The following is a 24181-nucleotide window of genomic DNA, read 5'->3' as shown; positions in this document are numbered from 1 at the left end:
ATCTAAGAAAAAAGAAATTAAATAAATTATATATTGGAGGGAATAGGGATCCCCCACACGCTATTTTTGTAGCCCTTTTGGCTTGGGACACGTGCTCTCAATGTCCCTTTCCTTATTTCCTTGCCTTCATCCCAAAATTAAAAACACCATTTTTTTTATAAAAAAAAAAAAAAAAAAAAAAAATTGTTTTAAAGAGAAATTACACAAACTAATTCTCAATTATGAAATTTGTTGTAATTACATTTGTAAATTTATAATTGGATGAAATTTTAATTTTTGTATTTATAAAAATTGGGGGAGAAAAAAGGAAAAGAAAAAGAAAGGGAATTGCTAGAAGTAGAGTTTATGGAGAGAGAAGAATGAGCTGGAAGGAGATTCCGTGTGTGCGGCTTGAGCTGTATTGAAAACCTCTTCCTGTGTTTCTCTCAGTTTCTCTCCTTCTTTCGTTGCCTCTTTCCTTTTTACTTCATCAAAACACTATATATACCCCTTTCTTAATCCCTTCTTTCTTCATCCTCCTAATTTCTTCTCCCATTTTATCCTCCATTAACAAACACTCTCTACCTCTAACCATGTTCACTTTCCCCGTCCTCCTCCTCCTCCTCCTCCTTCTTTTCGTCCTTCTTTTCTTTCATTATCTTTTCAAATTCTCCGCCCCGGCTCGTCGGAAACTTCCCCTTCCGCCGGGCTCTATGGGTTGGCCTTACTTGGGTGAGACCCTCCAACTCTACTCTCAAGATCCCAATGTCTTCTTTGCCTCAAAAAAGAAGAGGTCACTTTCTTCGTCTCTCTCTGTCTCTCTCTCTATTGGGCTATTTGTCTTCATGTTTTGGGTTTTGATGAATTTTTTTGTTTTGATTTTGCAGATATGGTCCTATTTTTAAGTCCCATATATTGGGTTATCCTTGTGTGATGGTTTCTAGTCCTGAAGCTGCAAAGTTTGTGTTGGTCACTAAAGCTCATCTCTTTAAGCCTACATTTCCAGTTAGTAAAGAGAGGATGTTGGGCAAAAATGCTATTTTCTTTCATCAAGGTGATTACCATTCCAAATTGAGACGTCTCGTTCTCCGAACTTTTATGCCCGAGGCCATTCGAAACATCGTCCCCAGCATTGAATCCATTGCTAAAAATACTGTTCAATCATGGGATGGACAATTTATTAACACCTTCCAAGAAATGAAGATGGTACGTAAAGTTCCTCAATTCTGTTATGTCACAACAACACAAAGTAAAAAACAGAGAGTATAACAGAGCATCTCTGTTTCTTATTCATATGTTAGGCTAAAAATACTCTGTTTTTCTTAGCACCATTTTGAATAGTTGGTGTCTTTACCTAATTCTTTCTTTCTCTTCTTCTTTAGTTCGCATTCGAGGTTTCGTTACTTTCGATATTCGGAAAAGACGAAGCTCTTTACTTCGAAGACCTAAAGCGATGCTACTACATTCTCGAAAAAGGCTACAATTCCATGCCGATAAACCTGCCCGGAACACTCTTCCATAAGGCCATGAAAGCAAGGAAAGAGCTAGCACATATCCTAAACAAGATCCTCTCAACCAGAAGGGAAATGAAGCGAGACCACAACGACCTCCTCGGATCTTTCATGGGTGAAAAGGAAGGCCTCACCGATGAACAGATTGCCGATAACGTCATCGGTCTCATCTTCGCAGCTCGGGACACGACCGCGAGTGTTCTAACATGGATCTTGAAATACCTAGGAGAAAACCCAAGTGTTCTTCAAGCTGTCACAGTAAGGATCATCTCCCAACTTCTTTACAAACCCAACTTCATTTTCTTTGGAGCTTAGAAAATTAACCCTCCTCTGTTTTTGGGGTTTGTAGGCTGAACAAGAAGCAATAATGAAAGAAAAACAGAGTGGAGACGATAATCTCACCTGGGCTGATACCAAAAACATGCCAATCACTTCGAGGGTGATTCAAGAAACTCTGAGAATGGCTTCAGTTTTATCATTTACATTCAGAGAAGCAGTGGAAGATGTTGAATTTGATGGTAAGTTAAGGGGTGGAAAAAATTACTAAAAAAGTTAAAATTTAAATTGTAAAATCAATACCCTTTTTGCTTAATTTGTGTTCTCAATTGAAAAAATTTGCCTATTTTGCAGGATATTTGATTCCAAAAGGATGGAAAGTTTTGCCTCTTTTCAGAAACATTCATCACAGCCCAGAAATTTTTCCTCAACCTAACAAGTTTGATCCTTCAAGATTTGAGGTAAAAAATAAGAGGACAATATTTATTATTGTTTACTTACTTCATTTAGAAACACACAGAAATGATTCTGATGGAAATTGTTGGACCCTTTATTTTATTTTATTTTTATTTTCCCCTTCTTTCTTACAAATTTAGTAAGGCCAAAAATTCAATGATTGTTTTGATATGATTGGAACAGGTTTCTCAAAAACCCAATACCTACATGCCATTTGGCAATGGGACCCACTCTTGTCCAGGAAATGAATTAGCCAAGCTGGAAATGCTGGTTCTACTCCATCATTTAACCACCAAGTACAGGTACGGTAAAATTTTGATCAATTTTACTATTTACTTTTACCATAACAACACACATGTTTTAGATTATGGTAATTAATTCGGTTTTTTATTTGAAACTCATGCAGGTGGAATGTAGTTGGTGCACAAGAAGGGATTCAATATGGCCCTTTTGCCCTACCTCTCAATGGCCTTCCAATAAGAATCTCTCTCAAAAAGTAAATACACAGAAGACAGAAATAACCCCAGGAAAAAAAAAAAAACAAAAAACAAGATTGTTTCAAAAACTTGAGTTTCTAAATGGAGAAACAGTGCCTTGGAAAGATTGCTCTCTCAAGTCAAATCAAAATCAGTGATTAAAAAGAAGAAACAGAGCAAATGCTCTGTTTTTTGTTCAAAAGAAAAGAAAAAAGAAAAAACCCACCTTGTTTTTTGGGCAAAAGGGGACAGTTTCTGACTCAAAAAAGAGTCATTATTAGTTATAGATTTGGATATACTTTAAAAACCCCAACTCAGAAAGATGAAGGCTAATTCAGCCACATCAACCAAACAACAACAATATCTCCAACAAAAAATCAACGGTTCTGATTTCTTTGAGTTTTATTCTTTTTTTTTTTTCTCTAAATTTTACAATTTTCTTGAGATGAAGAGGAAAAGTCCTCAAGGAATGATTGATGTATTTACTTTTACATACCATTTTTTTTTTTAATTTCTTTTTGTTGTAACCAAAAATATTGCCGCAAGGCCAATAAGTATATCATAATAAGAGTTTATCTTCCGAGTTATTTGAATGAGTAAATAAATATAAGGGTAAAAAGGGTATTTTAGATGAGTAGATCTACCGATGATGTGTAATAGCAAATTATATGTTACTAATCTTAACTATTTTTATATTGGATTTATGGGTATGGATATTCGTCTCTTGTAACAAGTAGACCCGTAATGACATGGATTGATAGTTCATATTTTTATTCAAGAGTAAGATATCGATAGTCATTGTATTATTATGGTTTCTTGTTTTTTTATGAACATGTCTCCCCATATGCTTTTGTGAGTTTGACTCGTTTGTTATATATACACTTGATGACCTTAATTTCCAAACAGTTAGTGGGGCATGGTAACCTCGACTTCATCAAATTTCTCTATTCACATAGTTTGGATGTTGGTTGTTCATGAACCGTGTCTTGAAAAGTCGCTAATAATGACTTTGTAAATCTTTCCATCACTTGCATCTTTGAAAAATATATATAGGATTCTAAATTTAATTTAGAATGAAAAACTATACCAATATATTTATTTTAGAATTAGACATTTTCGTTTATATGAAGATGTTATGTTAAACTATTTATGAAAAGATAACTTCAATGATGGACTGGGAATAGAATTTTCATGCATAAAGAGTAAATACAAAATTGATAAAATATGACTAAAATAAATGAACGTAAAATTTTAGGAATTAAAATAGAATTTTATGTAATTTTTTTTTAAAAAAAAGTATAAAACTTTTATGGAAAAAAAAAGTCGTCGATGCAGTGAATATTTGCTTATTTTAGTATTTATGAGTCAAACAATGAACAGACAGCCAAACATGACCATGACGTGTTGACTTCAAATGCTGGAAATAAATCATCCCATCTACCCTTATAACCCTTTTGAATATTTCACATACAACAAAATATTTAAATAATTAAATAAAATTAGGGAATTTAATTCTCTCTCTCCTTCTTTCAATTTTGACTTTCTCATGACTATTATTTATTCAACAGAAAAAAAAATGTTATGATAAATAGATTCTTCTGTATTTCCAATTGAAAAAAGCCACGTGACTTGGCTTATGACTGTGTAATTATTGAATATTCAAATGGGAATATCTGAAATATCTATGAAATATGAATGGAATTTTTATTTTGGTTTTATGTTTGAATTTTCATTTAATTAGAAAAAAATATTTTCAAAAATAAAAAAATAGGAAACTATTTATACAAAATAAAAAAATTTAATATAAATGTTTAATATTTTTTCTATCTATAAAAAAATTCCAAAAAAGGAGGAGAAAATGTTGAATATTGGCTATTAATTTCTTACCTCTAAAGAAAAATTGACAATGGTGAAAATTTAATTAGATAAGTTTGAAATAAGTAAAAGTTAAATGTAAAAACTAGAAAGTTGACGTGGTTGAAGGGAGGGTTCCACAATGTTATCATTGTAAAATCATTAATATTAATGTTTCAAAGGACTTCAATTCTACTTATAAATAGAATATTTTGTTGGAGAAATGATGGGTAAGAACTGAATATGAATTAGTAAATTGATTGCACCTCAATTGGATATATTAATTATAGTACACACTATATATAATAATAATGTTTGAACTCAAGACTAAATCAGAATATGGTTGAGACACGCTTCTGATAAATCTTGTTCTGAAGATAATTATTCGTTCTGCATAAGTTCAAACTTAGTATAACGATCGTTTCAAAATGATATATCGACTAATTTTGGTAGAACAATAACCTCGAACTACTCAGATCTATCAAAAGTTTTTTATACTTGCTTTCAAGTCTCAACCAAACTCAAGATCGAAAAGAAAGAAAGAGATAAGGGAACAACTCTTCAAGTTGGAATGAGATAATGCTCCCAAATGAAGAAACAATTAAATTTCTATTTATAGATTATCAACGAACTTAATAACTCTTCAAAATATAAAATCAAATCAAAATAAAAATAACAATTAAAACGTATTTCAAACACAACTCTACAGTGTAGTTGTTTGACATATTCAAATATAACTTATCAAATAAAAGAAAATACAAATTTAATATATGAAAGTTGAATTTGTAAATAAAATATCATCTAATTTGATGATTTTAATCCAATTTGAAAGATTCAAAATGAATTTAATCTACACATTAAATCAATCCAATTTTCTCTACTTTCATAGTATTATAAAATATTAACATATTTTGAAAGAGGACACAACTTTGAAGATGAATAGGTTAAATCAATTATGCTTTTTTTACAAAGTCATAGTTTTACTTCTGAATTATGAAATTTGTTTATGCCATTAAAATTTTAAATTACTCCAAAAAAAAATATTTTTATTTTTTTAAAAAATAAAGAATAGAAAATATATGATATATTTGCAACTATATAAAAGATTTAGATAATTTCTATTATTTATTCATCTGAAAAATATCATTAAAATCATTTACGTGAAGAAATTAATTTTTACATATTAGTTGTCACGTCAATTTATATAAATGATGATCGATCACATTTAAATTTTTGTTTACATATTTGTCATTCTGTCAACGTTTCTATTTTATTTTAAGCCAAAAGAAAAACAACTCACCAATGGTATTTTCCTTTAGAACTTTTATCAAATCACCTCAAAGTTCAAGTTCAAGTACATAATTTAGGAGTGTCTTCTTCCAATATATTTATCATGCATATTTTGTCAAGTCCACTCTTAATCTTACAAAGAAATGTACATAAATACAATATGCTTTGGAGATTCCATTTTTGGACTTTGATCCTAAATGTTGTACATATAATAAGAATAAATCAACCTCTTTCTATCATGTATCTACATTATTTCAACTAGTAGAGTATATTTAGATTGGCATTTATCTTATATTGTCACTTGAATTTGTTAACTCAACCACAATTAGTAAGAAAAATCGATCTAGTATAATAACGATAGTTTGAAATTTTGAACCTAAAATTAAATAATAACAATAATAATAAAATATATACTAATTACCACTTAATCATGTTCATATTGACACGAAATCTTATTAGGTCATTATTAAATAAAATTACCAAAAAAAATGATGAAGTAGGTGCCCATTATTAGGTTAAGTTACAATTTAGTTCGAAATGTTATTCAATTTAAGTGCAACTTTGAACCTTATTTCTACATCAATCATGCATATATTCATTGGATTTTAGCACAAAGGATATTTAAATTTATTAATACTATTATTGCGTTGATATTTTATAAATAAATATATTTTTTAAATTAAAATATTATATAAATTAAGCCTAATAATTACACCAGCTATTTTCCATCCCCATCATGTGGGATTAATGGTTCAGACGTTGTGCAAGTACTCTCTGCTAACCGTGGCTGCTTTCGTTGACTTTATTTGCCAGTGCTTACCAATTTTATTTTAAAATATTGAGACAACAAAAAGATTGTCTTAAAAATAAAAGATAAATTAAATTTCGATTTTACTCTTCAATTACGGGTAGAGAATCTGAAAATAGAAATTTGAAAATAATTAATTAAATTAAAACAAAATTGTATTTCATATTTTTATATAATACTTTTTATTTTCTGAAATTTTTTCTTTTTAATATAGGTATATATACACTTCTGATTATTTAATATCATTCCAGAAGTTTTACTAAACAAATTTTAAAATAATATTTTTTTTTGGTAAATATCAATATTTATACATTTAAATTTTGGAGGGTTTGTCCATTACAGTCTTGAATTAATTATATTGATTTAAATCCTAAACTTTTGTTAGTGTATAAATTAATTGATACAACCCTCAAATTATAGACTCGAACAAGTTGGTGTACAAAATATTTTACACTTTTTGTTTTCATTAAATAACTTAGTAAGAATTGACTGAAAAATCGAATAGTCGACCTGCTTGTACCCTAAAAGTGTAATCAAAAGTAAACAAAATTACAAGTTTAGACCTTGAACTTTTAAGGTGTGTTTGGTCAAAGGAGTTGAGAAGTAAGAGTAAGGGGTTTGTGAACTCCACTTCTTGTTTGGCCCAATAAATTTGTGAGTCCCACTCCTATAAACACATCAACTTTTATATCTTATCAACCACTTACACCGTGGGGCCTCAAGAGTTCACAACTCCTTAGATTTCGTAATTCATTTCTCCCCATTATTCTACTTCTTACCTCAAACACCCTCTTAAGTTTGATGTTAAATAGGTCTTTTAACTATTAATAATATGTATATTAATAGATTCTTTTAACTTTAAAGGATGTGTCTAATGCTAACATGAGCATAACTCAACTCACACGACTTTGTAATGTCAGCCTCAAGGTCTAAAGCTTGATCCCCCACCCTATATATTATCCCAAAAAAAAAAAGTGTGTCTAATACGTTATCAACCTTTCGATTTTGTATCTACTAAATCCAAGAGTTTTTCAATATTGTGTTTAATAGATCCTTGATCCATTCAACGTTTTTTAAATTTCACAAACTAACCTACTACATAATCAATGCTTTAAAAAAAAATCATGTTAAATTTATTATTAATTTTAAAAATGTTGAATATGTGAAAAAATTACTAGATACAAAATTAAAATTCTAGGATACTCGATATTTTTGAATTTCATAGACTTATCAAATACAAATTTAAAAGTTGAAAAATATTTGTTAGCCAAATATAAAATTTGATAAACTAAATTTATAATCAAACCTAAAATTATTAGAACATAACAACAAAGTTTTAATATGTTAATTGCACAATGAAAACAAAATTGAATAACAGTAATATACAATTGCGAACATGAACCTTATTTAGTAATTCATCTATTCCCTCTTATGAAGTCAAAAGTTGAATTCACAATATTTGTTGGAATAAAATAAAATAGAGAAAAAAAAATCTAAGAAAAATTATATATTTAGTAGCTGTAAAGTTATTATAGAGATAGTGGGCGAGAGTAAGCGAAATTATCATCAAATAATGAGAGGGACACGTGGCGCCACAGAAGCAACTGATATTGGTTTGCTTGGATTCGTGGCTGCCATCTTTTATAACAAAACAAAAAAAGATTGCATGCTTCATTCAGATCTTCTAGTTTTATTTATTTATTTATTTATTATCATTATCATTTTATTTTATTTGTTTGTCATATTCAATGCATATCTATACAATTCTATATCAAGTTGGCCACAACTTGTGCAATTTCGGACTTTAAATTAGGGTTTTAAATTTTCATCTAATTGAAAATTTTCATTTTTTTTTCTAACACAATTGATCACAAAATAAAGTAATTATTTTAAATCACGAAATCACTTAAAATATTTACAAATAATAATAAAATATCATCATCTATTTACGATAGACTCATAAAATAGTATCACGATTGATTGCTGATTATCGCAGATAGACATTGAAATTTTTCTATATTTATAAATATTTTAATTTATTTTCCTATATTTGAAAACATCTCCACAAAATATAATTAAAATATCAACAAAGCATATCATTAATGTAAATGTAATACTAATAATAAATTGTTAGTTTAAATATTCTTAGTAAATTTGGACGGGAAAAATAATAATGATAAATTTGTAATTTGGTGAAAAGAGAGTTAGTAAAACAAAGAAAATGGATTTTGATGTCAAAGTCAATATAAGATTTTCATAATAAAAAAGAAGTCGGAAGTTTTTTTAGATAGACCTCATATTAAACTACAATGATGTATCAACAGGAGATTTGAGATGGAGTTTACATTTCCCTTTTAAGATAAGGATCAGATGAATATTTCTTTATTCTATATAAGTTAGGATTAGATCTTGACTTATTTAGTAAACCAAAATTCACTCGTCGCAAGTTATATATTTTTAACATTTTTAGTATCAACATTTCCATAAATTTGAAGTCTCAACATTTCTAACAATATAACCATTCTTTGATATATATATTTTCATTGATTTAAAAGATTATTTAAAAGAAAAGTCATCTTGCTCTAATTTATTTTTAACATTATGTTTCAATTCACTTACTAAATACAATATTCAATTGATTTGTAACATATCAAACTATTGACACGTGTATGATATAACATAAAATCAACTAATAGAATCTACTGCTTTGATTTCACTTCAATTAAAGAAAAAAAAAATCATAAGAGGATTTGTAAATCTACAACTCATTCACCCAAAAAAAGAAAGAAAGAAAAATTGTAGATTTAGAAATGATGGAGCAATCAATCATAAATTTGACTTTTAATTGCATTATCGTAATGGAGCTTCCTTCTATGATTGTCTCCTCATCTTGAATGCCAAGTTTTGTTTTTGACATTTCGTTGCATTGAATCTTTGTTTGTGATTAATTTCAAACTTCCTCATTAATTCAATCATACATTACATCATCACACTATACTGCTTCCATGTTTTGTTTTTTTTTTCAAATGGTTACGACGTTGACAAGTAAAGAATGCAGAAAATCTAAAAGAATAGAGAATCAATATATAGATTTACGTAGTTTACTAATAGTGTGTTAACTTATGTCTACCGGATAGAGAAATAACAATTTTATTAGAGAGAATGTTATAGCAAGACCTTTTGAAACGTCAGATAACAAATTCAAGACATTCCAATGCGAATTATCAACTAATTATACTCTAATCGTATTGTTTGTTGATGCAAATGTTGTTTGGTCCTCAATTTCTCTGTCCTTAAATGATATAAACAACTTTTCATTTACACAACATTCACTGCCACATAGGCTACAATACAAATATATATATATATACTTTTTTTGACAATATGTTGGGTGAAAAATCAAACCTCTAATTTTGAAATCGACAGTACAGGCACTACATCACTTAAGCTCATTTTGTCAACAAAGGAGAATTAGATACACTAAACTTTAAAATGTCATGTCAAATGAGAATATTTAAGTCTTAATTTTACAAAAATGTCGATAAAAATCTTGATAAAATATCACTGTCAATAAAAATTTCTAAAAAAAAGTTATTAAGAAATATTTTTTTAAAAAAAATTGTTAAATTACTAATAAATAAACATCTCCCTTTTTAAACTAATTAAAATGTCTATTATTATATATTTTATCTACATTGATGACATTTTATTGCCCATTTTCTTATGTTTTATAGATTTCTTCACGCTATACTGAAATTGTCAAGTTTCACCTCTTAAATTGATGTTAAACATATGAATATACGAAAATATCGATGAAATATTGTAATACAATATACATAACAATGAAAATTGAAAAAAAATAATCAAAGGAAAGATGAGGTTTTAGAAGCCTTTTGGGCCAAACGATATGTGTTTTTTTTTTTTTTTTTTTTTTTTTTTTTTTTTTTTTTTTACATTTTGATTCAATTAGTGGGTAATGTAGATTTGAACATATTCAAAAAGAAAATTACATGTCAATTATCGTTTGAGATAGGCTCACTTTAGATCTTCGAAGCAAGTTTGCACTTTGTTAATCAATTGATATAAATTTGAATTTTATGTTTAATAATTGAATCTTGGAACACAACTTAAAATTTTCTTGACATAAATTTATAGATTAAATTTTAAATTGTGATTTAATTGTTATTTAACATAAAATTTTGATTCAACTTTCATTGGATTTAATTAGTAAATATTTCACGTGGAATGAAGTAATTTAAAAATAGTGTAAAAAACAAGTTAATTTACCACGGATATGAGAACTTTAATGTGGTTGAAAATTTATGACAATTTCTAAAGGTAATTTTTTTGGAATGAATACTTATAGTTAAATTTAAAATTTAAATAGTAGGTATGAAATTTAGAACTATCAAAAGAGAAGAACAAATAAAAAATATTTGGATGAATAACATTAAAATATGATGTTAATAAAATTTGTGAAATAAAATTGATATAAATAACATATCTTAATTATTATTTAGTGGGTAATTCTTTTATAGTTTTTCGAAGGTATTGACTTTATGAAGAGACAAAGCAAAGAAAAGCCAATTTTTTGTATAATATTTTAAATGATTTTTTAAAAATTTTTTTAAATGAACTTCTTGTTTAAGGGAAAAAAATTGTTGAATATTTATTTATTTATTTTTATAAAAATGACATTTTATCCTCTAATCTCTAATTCACATAACCATTAAAAAAGAGAGAGAGAATAATTAAAATAGGAGAAAATATACCTTGTATTAGGAAATAATCATAAAATTATTTTATTTTATTAATTAAAGAAAAATGGAAAAAGAGTCCAATAATATAGATATACTAGTTAACACCATAAATTTATTCTATGCCGAAAATTTATATTATGAAAAAAAAATCATAAAATTAAATCAATATTAATAATCTCTTCCTAAATAATTTCTAACACCTATATCTCAATTTTTCCTAAGTATCTTGTCCATATCTCTATCTTCCTTATTTTTCTATGAAATATCTTTGATAGAGAATAATTTAAAAATATATATATTAGTTTTTAAAGTGGATTTCCATTCTTAGTTTAAGAATTTGAGTTTTGTTTAATACGTTGCTAAGACTTTTTTTACAACACATGCACAAAATCTTTTGATTGAAAAGTCGATAATAAAATTTTAAGACCAATTATAAATCTCAAAGAAACACCTGCAAAAAAAAAAAAAAAAAAAAAAAGATGAAATAAATCTCAAGTGAACAGGAAAAAATGGTCTATTAACATACCCTTGTATTTGACCATATGTATTTTGTGAAAGAAAAATTATTTAAATATAGTAATGAATATACAATAAGATTTTGAAAAAGAAAAACCAGAATATTAAATTGATTTGATAATTTATTTCTACCTATTTTCAAACTCCTAGCTCCATATCTCCATCTTTTCCTAGTTATCTTGTTCATATCTCTTTGCCCTAATTTTTAAATTTTTTTGGTTCTCACTTTGTCATTGTGATTGAGAGAGAATAATTATATATATATATATATATATATAAAAAAAAATTATTTGCATGTGGCCAAAAATAAAAAACGAGAGAACTTACGAAAGTGTACGAAGGGTTCCTACGAACTCATTAAAAATCAGTATACATGAGAAAAATCATATTCCCCTTTTTAGAGTGCATTACATTCCCATATTTTACCGTCGGTTCCTCCAATCTCTCAATTCTCATTCCTCACCTCTTTATTGATTAAAGTAGCAAGAATGGAGAACAAATATAATGAACAATCTCAATCTTAATATTTATATTTTGGGTACCATCCATAATTGAAATCTCCTCAAATAAAGAAAATTTGAGAAGTAACAAAAATATGTGTTGTTGCACCAAAAATATCAAAATTTATAAAGAGATAATTTTTTTCTCCAAATGTTGTAATATGGAGAGGTGTCAGGTTTCAAAAATTTTAGGTTAAAAAAGAACGTAAAATTAGAGGAATAAAGTGTGAAAATGAAGGTAAAATGAACATTAACAAAAAAAGATGGGAGCAAAGAGGGAAATGAAAAATTCTCCCCTCCTAGGCTCCTTTAACATAGTAGAGATAGAACCATAAATTTAAAAATTAATAATAATGATAAAATTTAGGAGAATAAATTCATAATTTTGAAGGACTAAATAGACATGAATCTACAGTAAATTGATTTTACTTATTAATGTTGTCCATTGAAAGTTTTTGGGAACAATTTTTTTTTTTTTTTCTCTAAACCTTGGGGTTACCCTGTGAACCAAAGAAATTGAAATCAACCTAACCCCAAATGTTGAACAAATAAAAATAACAATAATAATGTTAATTTGAGTTCAATGAATTTGAAATTGTGGTTCATACTTATCATGACATTGATAAATCACAATCTAACAGTGACAAATAACATAAATTTAGAGCAATTCAAATGTCAATCACATTAATTTAATTAAGAGAAACCATTTCGTGGGCAAACAATGCCGATTCACCCACTGCCTAAAAAAAGTCAATCACTTCCTTCTCTAAGAGAAATCTTATAATTGGTACCCCCATATGTATAATATAATATCCAATCGTGGAATGTTTGCATCAAAAAAATATTTGCCGCTTAGGTTTGTTCTTATGAAACATTGTCCATATATTATCAACTAATCAAGGATGGCCCTAAATGCAATTTTTACATTTAATATTTAAAAAAAAAAAAATCAGACATGAATACGTCGGGAATACACTCTTTTCTATTATTATTATTTTAGGATATGTATAATTTAATATAAAATACTAAATGCAGCCCAAAATAAAAAGCATAGAATATCAAGTTAATTATCAATTATGAGATGAAACATTTTGGTTTCTAACTTCAGTTTTTTATATTTTTATATATTTTGATTAAGAAAATGGACTTTCCTTTTGGTGTTTTTAAATTTAACATATAATTGATTTGGGATTTAAATTTGAGTCCAACACAAAAGGTTTGACCATTTTCTCCTAAAAAGAAAAAAGGCTTATCTAGGAAGTGTCCCAAATGTGTCCCTCATATCTAAAATAAAAATTAAATAAATAGAAAAAAGGACGTGGAAATTTGCGTGTCTGAAACATGTCCAACACTGATGCTCTATCGACAATGGAGTGTTCGGGTTTCGTAGGTGAGATTGTATCGTGATTACAATCTCCCATTGCAAAGAGAATAGATGAAAAACAAGGGCCATATAAAGGTTCCAACATGGCTGAGTCTTGAAGGGGCATTGAAAATTGAAATATTTCTTTGATACAAAACAGATTGTATGAATTAGACAGAAGAAAACATGGTCCACAGCGTAAAACAGGTATAATTGCGGCCATAAAATAAAAAGTACATATAAATTAGCTTGAGTTAAGCTGAAGAAATTGACACATTAAAACTACCAAAGTATAGTCAATGTAAATTACATACTGACCTTGTTATTTAACAGCAAACCGAAGCATCGGTTAAGTATCAAAGGTCTCGTTAACGCCATCAGTACCATAAGCTCTGCATCTCTTTCTTAGCTGTCAATGATTTCAGCTTAGTTAGGCTATTAAGGTTAGAAACTAGGTCTTGAGTTTTATTTTCTTCATTGTTTAGTAAGGATGAGCATCAATTAAAAAAAATCCCTCAAACCGACACTGACTTCAGTTTGATCGGTTGACTCGATTTTTCAATCTATCATGCTCACAGCTATTATTTAATATTGGTTTGATTTGATAGAGAATTTGAAATTCAAGAGTATGTTTTATGTTTTAAGATTCATTGAGTTTAATAAATGTGTTTGATAGGTAATTTAGATTCTATTTTTTAAATTTGTTTTCAAATTCTACCATCATTCAAATAGCACAAATTCTAAAAGCAACATTTTTATGTTTTTAATGAATCTGAAAATTTAAAATGCAAAACCACATTAAAGAAAAAAAAGAATAAATATATTAATAAATATAATATTTCGCATCGTAGACTGAAAATTTCTCTTTAAATTAAAATATGGACATGTAACATGTTACAAATTACATGAAACAAATAATAATTATACTAAAATTTTTAATTTTTAACCTAAAACATATTCATAAATTAATTAATATTAGTTTATATTCTAACTAATATTAATTGGATGAATAAAAATAGTTTTATAGTTATAAATACTTTATCAAATACATCTCAAACAATTATTTAAGTTAAAATAATTTTCTACAAAACACATCTCAAAACATGAAATACATTAATACAACCACATTTGTTAAATTCATTCACAATCAATCTTATCAAACGTTCAAAATGGTTAAGATTTTTCCGTGATTACTCTTTTTAACACCCACAAAAGAAATTCCCAAAGGCAGGCTTGATGATTGTTCAACACAATTTGTTTAGACAGATCAAAATACCAACTGGGCCATTGACAAATCTAACCAACCATCTAAGTTTGCTTTATTCAGCCATCTTTTATTTTTATCAAACATTTTCGATTATTTATCAAAAAATTGCACCTTTTTAACAGCATCTGCCATGCAAGAGGCATCTTGCACTCCTTTCCTTAGGACATCGATACGGCCTTGAATAAGCCGGTTCTGTTCCTCAGCCTAGAGAAAATTTCAACCATGAGAAAACTAACTTTATTTTTTAATAAATAATTAGAAAAAAAGAGAATGTTAATGGATTAGTTAATTGATAATCTTTGTAATGACTGCAAAGCCACACATAATCTATTGGCTCAGGCCATACAGAAAAAGCCAGCACCGATTGATTTCAGAAAATAGAGTGTAATGGCCAGATAATACATGTAACTTTTTTTTTATCCGTGAATGTTCGGACCAGCTTACGCACATTTCGATTAATCTCACAGGACAGCTCCTCTGACACAACAACATTTGGGTGTGCCAAGTAATACATGTAACTATCAGTAGATAGGAGAGAACCACATAGAATTTTGGGTCAGATGAACGAGTACCACATGGAATCACAAACCATGAAAATACAAGCTAAAAGAGAAGTGGTCAAATATATTGCAGTTGCTGCCTAAAGAAGCTCCACATATTATGACCTTTGCAAAGCCTTAGCTTATAAGTGTACTAAATCAAATGCATTATTGAGCCTTTTTTACCTTATATAATAAACTAGGATGCATGCTTAGGGACAGAAACAATGCAAAAGCATACTCGTTCCTATCGAATTCATATCATAGAAGATAAATAAAAAAATCATTTAATATAAAAGTACTGTTTTTGATGTGGAAAGGGGAGGCAATAGCTCTAGTTAGATTTACTGATAAAGAAAATGGGTCAGTTAAGTTGACTTGATTTAGACGAAGCGTTACAACTACAATTGTTGCTCACCGTTTTTAGCATGTCCTTCAAGTGTTGGATCTCATTCTTCTTTGTTATGGACAGAAAATTAGCAATTTCCATTATATTGGTCCTGCATTATATGTTGTTAGCTGTTAACTCCACCGGAGAAATTCAATCTGTAAACCCTACGGAAGCCTGACTCTGTAAGCCCCTTCCCATCCCATTGCATAAAAAAGAAAACATGGGAAAAAGTAGAAAATTTGCAAAAAAACCGACCTATATAGAGTCTTCATCCATAAAATAAATCTAAGGTTAAAAAATACTTATTAGTTCCAAAACTTTCTTAGAATAACAATTAGTCCCATTTGTAAAGTTGTTGTGAAGATTTAATCACATTTCTTCCATATGCAAATATATTAACTGATTAGGGACCAAATGTATTATTTATAACCTACCAAGATCATGTCGTCGTATAATAAAAAAAAATTGACACTCAAATTTAATGAGATTTGTTACCATATAACTTTTCAAGTGCAAGGACTACATTTTGGCCTATTAAAGTTTAGGAACTAAATTGTTTCAAAATTGAAAGTATAGGCGAAATTGTTACAAATTAAAGTTCATGCTTCATAAAAGTTCAAGACTAAAAGTGCCTTTTAATCCTATATCTAATTACAACATCAAATCTAGTCAATAAAATAACCTCGCAGCAGAAGGTACCTACTTCTTGGAGTACAACGGGTCTAGTTCTTGCTCTTCCAAAAGTTGTTCAACATTATCGAGTACAAGTCCCACCTGGATAAAGCAAAACGGTGACATAACGGTAGAGGGGAAGGTCACATGCATCTAGACACAAATGGCTAGCAATACATCACCACTTCAAACAAATCCCAACATATTAAATTTACCCACTACAACGTAAGTGTGACAGGAAGTTGGAAATTCAGAAGAAGATGATCATTGCATAGCATGAAATATTACAGAATGTAAAAATTGCTATAGCAATAGTTTCAATGAAGGTCCCCCGTACTCATATTAAACTTGTCCAGAGTCATGCCCATACCTTAAAATGGACACGCACATATATATACTGATAAAGTAATAAAAAGAAGTATTACTGACCAGATTATAGGAAACAATCTAATGTCCTAAAGGTCTTTCAAACCCCCCCCCCCCCCCCCCCCCACCAAAAAAAAAAAAAAAAAGAAAGAAAAAAAGAAAAAAAGAAAAAAAGAGAAAAAAAATCTGGGCATATAATAAGTTGACAGAAACAGGAGCATTACCTGTGTTTCAACACATAATGACTCAAACTCGTCCTGTACATTTCAGATAATGGTAGAGTTACTGACCAGAAATTGATATATGTAAAAAGAGAATTAAAATGAAATGCTGTTGATAGCCACATAATATATGTGAAATTTGTCTTGAGACAAGCTTATGTGATTGCCTACTACAGCAATGGGCGACAGAACTGCACTAGTAGACTATGGCAAGCACCTTCTTTCTTGGCTGCTTTTAGTTTTTGCAACCTTACTGAAAATATGAGCAAACAGATGTACCATTCATTGAAAATCAACTGCAAGTAAATAATTTCAGCTGACAAAGTCGAATGGAAATCAGTATTGGGAACAAACATATCCTCTTCTGCACATTAACAACAGAAGATGATGCGAGATTGTGCCCTTAGTTTTTGCACACTACTGACAAGGCAATGTGCATGATACTGAAAGAAAATCTTCAACGCTTTTAGCATATTATTTAGAAAATTTCCCTTTTCCCACTCCTTAACTCTTAGGGACAGAAGCCATCAATTTTTTGGTTCACATGTACTCCGATCTTCTATTTTCAATATATATTCTTTCTATTCTAAATTATGTGTCTTGTTGTAGTCCAATGTGGCCTGTAATGTGCCCCCGTCATCAGACAAGCAACAAGCTTGCCAATTTACAGTGGACCTTACATTGTGAAAACACTAGATGAAAACTTCCACGCTAAAAATTTATATGTGATTGGAAAAGAAAATCTAATGGGTTTAATGAAGAGCTTTGGTTCTTTTGTGCGGTGATGATTGTTGATAAGTAAAGAGAACATCCAACTAGAACAACAGTAAGCCTAAGCATAAAATAAGCACTATCTCATTAAGTGCCTCGTTCAGAAAAGGGACAAAAAACATAATCACGTGATACTAATCAGGATGGACTCTGAAGCAAAACCTTGAATGGAAATATACCTCTATGTTTCCATGCAAAGAAGTTATAACCTGAAAGTTTGATGAACAACAAAATCCATTACACCAATGTCCAAGGAGACTAAAAGCAATAAGAACATATGCAAATTTGAAACAATATAAAGTAAATTACATGCTGCTAACCATTGAAGACAGTACAAGATTTGCATATTCAACAGATTTAAGAAGGATCAACAGAAGAAAACGTCCTAGAATTGTATTGGAAGAAACTCAAGATCTCCAATTTGTCCCATATGATGCTAATTTGCTTACACCTCAGCTTTCCGGTGAGGGTAAAGAGAAAACGTACAAAAGCAACACAGTATTACCTGAATGAAAAGACGATGAAGATATTCTTGCTCCGCCATCGTAAATTTCGAAAAGCATTCCCGAAACTCCTAAATTATGTAACAATAAAACACTATAAATTTTACCATCTTATAAAAGTAACCTAAAAAAGTATCTCTCATGACCAAATTGCCACTTGGAATGCAAATTCTCATTTCTAAGTACCAATTCCAAAAATTATACACATTACAGAAACCTTTCGTGCTTACCTCCCTGGAACAGGAAGTGAGGAGAGAACGAACGGCAAGCTTGAAGGACTTTTTCAGATCAATCTGGCTGGAGCTCACCGGAGTATCAATCTCGCGCTTTTTCTCCATTTTCAAAACTTTTGTACACTATCTTGCTAAATTCTGTGCTGACATTTAACAATCTGGTGGTGCAACAGTGACAAGGAAAAGAAATTAGAAAGTGGCTGCAAGTGAAACAAGATGGTGAATTTACTTTGGTCAGTGTCATCGAGTCGCGGCGGGGGAAGCGACAGTGACGACGAATGGAAAAACTGAAAACTGACGAATAAGTTGACATCCAAGAATTCTGAACTAGTTACGGGAGGTTTTCAGAGTTGAAACTAGAGATGTCCATGGGCGGGGCGGGGAGGGGAAAGCCTTCCCCATCCCCATCCTCCCCTATTCTACTCCCCATCCCTGCGAATTTCCCTGCGGGGGTCAAGGCAGGGATTCCCCGTGGAGAAAATTCCCCATTTTGATTTTTTTACCAAATTTTCATTTAGTTTCAATCAATTTTTGTTGACAATTCCTTCCTGTATCTAAAAATATGATTTAAAACCTGAGTTAGATTGGTTTGGTCCATCCGTGCTTCACAGCTCATATACCAAAAATTACTTCAGCCAAAAGTTGAAGATAGACTACCCATTTGCAATTTCTTATAATTATTTAAAAAAATAAATAAACGCTTGAATATACCAAAACTTCATATTGAATTTGATACAATTTTCTTTTTTCTTCTTTTGTGAAACTAAATTAAATTATATTTCCATCCATCTATATTACAATTCTATTCCGATTCTATGGTAGTTTATACTAAACATGAGACTCTTTGTCATTGTATCAACGAAACAATGTTAAGAAATAAATTCTATTATCACTTGTCAATGAACATCAAGCATAAGTTTGTAATGAAGGTAAAAACAATGTACATTGTTATGCTCTAACTCCTTAAAGCAGCCTTAACAGGTATAAGATCAAAGAAGTTCAAATGCCAACAGCCCCTGATGATAATATAGATTCCACTTCCACATCTGCAAAAGAGAAAGAAAAACAGTACACGTCATATACCGAAACTTATGAGTTGAAAACCAATACAACTCATTATTTTGTTTTGCCCTAATATATCAAAACTTCACAACTCATACACCCAGTTGCAATTTCTCACAATACATCATATTCATCCATCAAAACACAATCAATCCACCAAAATTATGTCAAAACTTGAAGAAGGAAGATGCAGAGAGACTATAGGTGATGAGTGAGAAAAAGTGAGGAGAATACCGGTGAAACGCGAAAGACAAGGAGATGGGAAGGGCGCTGGGAGGCAACGGGCAAGCGCTGGGCAGCGGTCGGCGGGCGCTGGGCTTGGGAATCGGAGACTGAAGGTGAAGCGAAGCCGTGAGGGAAGGACAGAGCAACTGGGTTCGGGGTGCGCGTGAGTAGAAGATGGGTGGGGTGGAATTTTTTAAAAAAATTAATATATGGGACAATTGCAACTTTAATAAAAAAAATAATAATAATTAGGCACGTGTCCCTATGTTTTGCTTTTTTACAAACATGACAAAAAACTTCCGTCTAAAAATTTGATTGTTATGTGACTGTTATGTGATTATCATACCTGCAATTACAAAAAAGTTGAAATTATGGCTTTGGTTTCTTAAAATGTATTTTTCATACAACGCAAATTCCTTTAATATATATATATAAATAATAGGGGTGCTCAAATGACCCTACAATCCGAGCAATCCAAACTACTCAACCCAAATAATAAATGTTGGGTTGGGTTAGTTTTATTTTTAGGTTGGGTTAGATTTTTTTTTTTTTTTTTTTTTTTGGCTCAGGTTGGGTTAGGTCTCAGGTTGCATCTTTAAAAAATTCAGGTTGACCCAACCCAACCCGAATTATTATTATTATTAAATAAGTTTCAATTAGGGTTCTTTATTTTTAAGACATGTAGCCACCAACCCTTATTCTCTCTTTTGCGTGAAGCCATGAAGCATCTGCAAATCCCTAACCATCTCAACCTCTCCTTCAATTTATCTCATTTCTCTCAACCTTTGCCTACCTTCTTCCTTTTCCCACCATCTGTCTATTATCTTTTTCGTCTCTCTTATTATCACTGTGGCTGCACAGTTCGCCGTCTCCTTTCGTTGTAATCACAATTGATTTCGTTACCATCATTGCACAGTCACTGTCCATGACATCGAAGAAAATACACAGAATGCTTCATCGTCGTTACCTCTCCCTTCATCCACGTTATCTCCTTCGTCTCTCTCTTTGCATCAATTTTCATTTTTGGTGGTGAATTGAATCTAAACTTCAAATTTCAGAAGTTGTCTCTCTCTTCATGTTCATCTCACTTATCTTTCTCGAGTTTTTTTTTAAAAAAAAAAAAATTAAGATCTCTAACCCAACCTAAATTCTAAAGGTTAGGTTGAGTTGGGTTTGATACTTTAATCGGGTCATTAAGGTATCAAACCAACCTGTGTACACACATAATAAATAATATATTTGTCGGGGAGGGGTGGAGTTGGGATTGAGATTGGGGCTGGGGACAAGGACGAGGACAGAAAATATAATCCTCGTCCCCGGCCCCAAATAGTAAATGAGTGAAAAAATCTCCACTTCCCCCTCCCTCCTTTAGGGGTGGGTCCTCGCGGGTTGAAATGTAAGTGTAGTGGTAATTATGTAATATTCAAAAATAAAGTGTCGATATTAGAAATATTTGAAAAATCAATCGTAAAGAGGTTCTATCGGCCCATATGGCCCAATGGGCCACGTTAATCACCAAACAGCCGTGCCCAAGTGAATGATAGAAAATAATATCACTCTTCGATTTTATCGAGGTGTCAATAAATATTTTTTCTTTTTCTTTTTTTTTTGGGATATTGTTGAAATTTTGAATTTTATATTTAATGTTCTCCTTATTAATCTCATTTTTCAATTTTTGACTTTGTTCTTGTTATTTTGTGAAATTTTAAATTTGATATTCATTTAATGTGATATTTCAAATTAATGTTTTTTTCTTTCATTTTATGAGATTTCATTTATTTTCTTTTTGAAAATCCAAATTTCATATATTCGTATATTCTATTTTAGTATATTGAATTTGTTTATGTAAAATTCGAATTGTGGGATGCAAGGCGTTCACAACGCTTCCTCTGTGGGATCTGATCCTTTCAACGTCGGGATATAGATTAACGTTACATCAATGAATCATGCATTCCTTGTCATGCACCAGTGGGCCAACTTAGGTTGTGACACATTGGTCCTCCCTTCACTGTGAGGTTAGCACACAAACTCCAATAGTGATTATATTGACGGCAATACGTCATCCACTCATAGATGTGTTGAACATATGTCGTAGATATGTTGTTGATATGTAGCGAATACTTAGCAAACATGTAGCAATCATGTAGCAAGTGTGTAGTAGACACGTTGTAAATACATAATAGACATGCTAGATATGTAGTAGACATGTTGCAGATATGTACGCCAACACATTGCATGCTACTTTTTAAGCGTCAATGCGTGCAATACGCAACCTTGGAGATGGAACAAGAAGCAGTGCAACCATCAACCTTGGAGATAGAGTTAGTGAAGTGTGCAATCCTCGAACTTGGAGATAGAGAAACAGTAGTGCAACCTTCGAACTTAGAGATGGGGAAATAATAGTGCAACCCTCGAACTTAGAGATGGAAAAGCGACAACACAACCATCAAACCTGGGGATGGAGAAACAAGTAAAGATGAAGCGGAGCCAGCTGCACTAGACTTAACATTGAAGAAGAGGCGGAGCTAGCTACATCAAACTTGACCTTGCATATGTGACGAAGTCAGCCAGATCAAACTTGACATTGCATATGTGGTGGACTCAGGCAAACCAAACTTAATCTTTCAGATGTGGTAGAGCCAGGCGGACCAGACTTGATTTTTTAGATGAGGTAGAGCCAAGCAAACTGGACTTGATCTCACAGATGAAGCGAAGTCGGGTAGACCTTGATCTTTCAGATGAGGAGGAGCCAAGCGGACCAAACTTGATCTTGCATATGAGGCCAATCCTCCGAACTTGATTTAATGAAGCATCAACCGATCTTTCGAACTTGAATTTGATGAATCATAAAAAAATACTTTGAATTTGAATTTTAAGGAGTACCGACGAAGCCTCTAAACTTGATTTTGTAGAAGCATTAGAGAAGCCTCTAAACTTGATTTTGAAGACGCGACATTGAAGCTTTCGAACTTGAGTTTGAAGATTTTTTTTTTACTTGGCTAAACTTAAAGTTCCTTTTAAGCTGCCTACATACCCTTATAATAGATAGGGATCAAGTTATAATGTAATTCAAAAGAATATTTTTTTTCTTTTGCTTTTTTTTTACTAAACTGAACTTGAAATGTAACATCCCATGAATTCGTAAAATTAAATTCAGCATTTTTATATTGATTGAGGACATTTTTGTCAATTTTGAAATTTAGTTTGTTTAAAGAAAAATTTTGGATTTTTACGTCACATTAATTTAATTTTAAGTTAATGTCAAAAATTTAGATTTTATTGGGAAAATTGATTTAATTTTGAAATTCGTGTTTTGAAGAGGAAAAGGAAAGGATTTTAAATATATATAGTTAGTTAGTTAGTTAGTTAGTTAGTTAGTTAATTGAGTTTTAAAAGAAAGAATAAAATAAAATAATGTTGGGTTTTATGTCACGAGTTTGTAAACAATGGAACTTATTCTGAAAGTTTAATAAGGTGTTATTGAATAGATGTTTTGCTTAATAGAAATCCAATAAACCTAAAAGTCCCTTGACTATTGGATGAGTACTTGAACTTTATATGGAGACATAAAGGTGGATCAGATTCGAGTAAATAATCAAAATGATCTATAGTATATGAATAAGGTTGGGTATCTTATTTTGGTAACATTATTGGATGTGGTCTGCTCTGTAGTTGTTACAAGAAGTTATGAAGTACTACAAACGAAGTGATCCTAATTCGTTCATATTGGGACACGAGAAGTGAGGGTGTCCTTGTGCAAAAGGGTTTGTACAAGATTGGACCACGAAATCAGTCACTCTTACTTTATAACGTAGTTTACTATTTAAGATTGACTATTTCAAAGCGATAACCTAGGTAATTTGACCTCAATCCTAAGCTAACTATAAACTCCTATTTATTTGGAATTATCCTTAGATTTTCATAAGTGAGGGTTGGCTCAACAGTGTCGGCTCAATAAACCTCCCATTTAAGGGGTTGGATAAATGGTTGGGGACATAGGGTGCAAGACGGAATTCACTCATATCCGCTTTAGGGATAGTAGATAGGTTGTTCCCTTAAGTGCTGATTCTGGGTATTGAACAAGGGGCCCCACCCTCTCATTGGCCCGAGAGGGACTCAGTTTTGTTGATTGGATCACAAAA

The 24181-nt window shown here is 30.6% G+C and overlaps 2 protein-coding genes and 1 non-coding gene across 3 annotated transcripts; 1 reads left to right on the top strand and 2 right to left on the bottom strand.

Moving 5' to 3' along the window:
• The first annotated feature begins 350 nt into the window (after positions 1–350).
• LOC120066976 (abscisic acid 8'-hydroxylase CYP707A2-like) lies at positions 351–3285 on the top strand. The gene is made up of 7 exons (XM_039021415.2): positions 351–772; positions 867–1185; positions 1362–1748; positions 1840–2008; positions 2121–2227; positions 2406–2524; positions 2629–3285. The coding sequence occupies exons 1-7, from the start codon at positions 573–575 to the stop codon at positions 2720–2722; spliced, it is 1395 nt and encodes a 464-aa protein (XP_038877343.1). The 5' UTR covers positions 351–572; the 3' UTR covers positions 2723–3285.
• Positions 3286–13898: 10613 nt separating this feature from the next.
• On the bottom strand, positions 13899–20234 carry EMB3006 (embryo defective 3006). Its single transcript, XM_039020288.2, has 10 exons — positions 20049–20234; positions 19697–19798; positions 18750–18910; positions 18522–18590; positions 18196–18225; positions 17249–17281; positions 16690–16760; positions 16014–16095; positions 15168–15260; positions 13899–14198 (listed from the first exon to the last, which is right to left on the bottom strand). Exons 3-10 carry the CDS (start codon positions 18855–18857, stop codon positions 14139–14141), a joined length of 546 nt encoding a protein of 181 aa, XP_038876216.1. The 5' UTR covers positions 18858–18910; positions 19697–19798; positions 20049–20234; the 3' UTR covers positions 13899–14138.
• On the bottom strand, positions 17517–17615 carry LOC120070435 (small nucleolar RNA snoR99). The gene has a single exon (XR_005479930.1). It is a non-coding gene; the product is annotated as a small nucleolar RNA snoR99 (small nucleolar RNA).
• Positions 20235–24181: the final 3947 nt, after the last annotated feature.

This window comes from Benincasa hispida, chromosome 1, assembly GCF_027475165.1.
Source record: "Benincasa hispida cultivar pf3 chromosome 1, pf3_genome.v1.1, whole genome shotgun sequence".
Lineage (NCBI taxonomy): Eukaryota > Viridiplantae > Streptophyta > Magnoliopsida > Cucurbitales > Cucurbitaceae > Benincasa > Benincasa hispida.
This window is presented reverse-complemented; position numbering and strand designations above follow the sequence as displayed.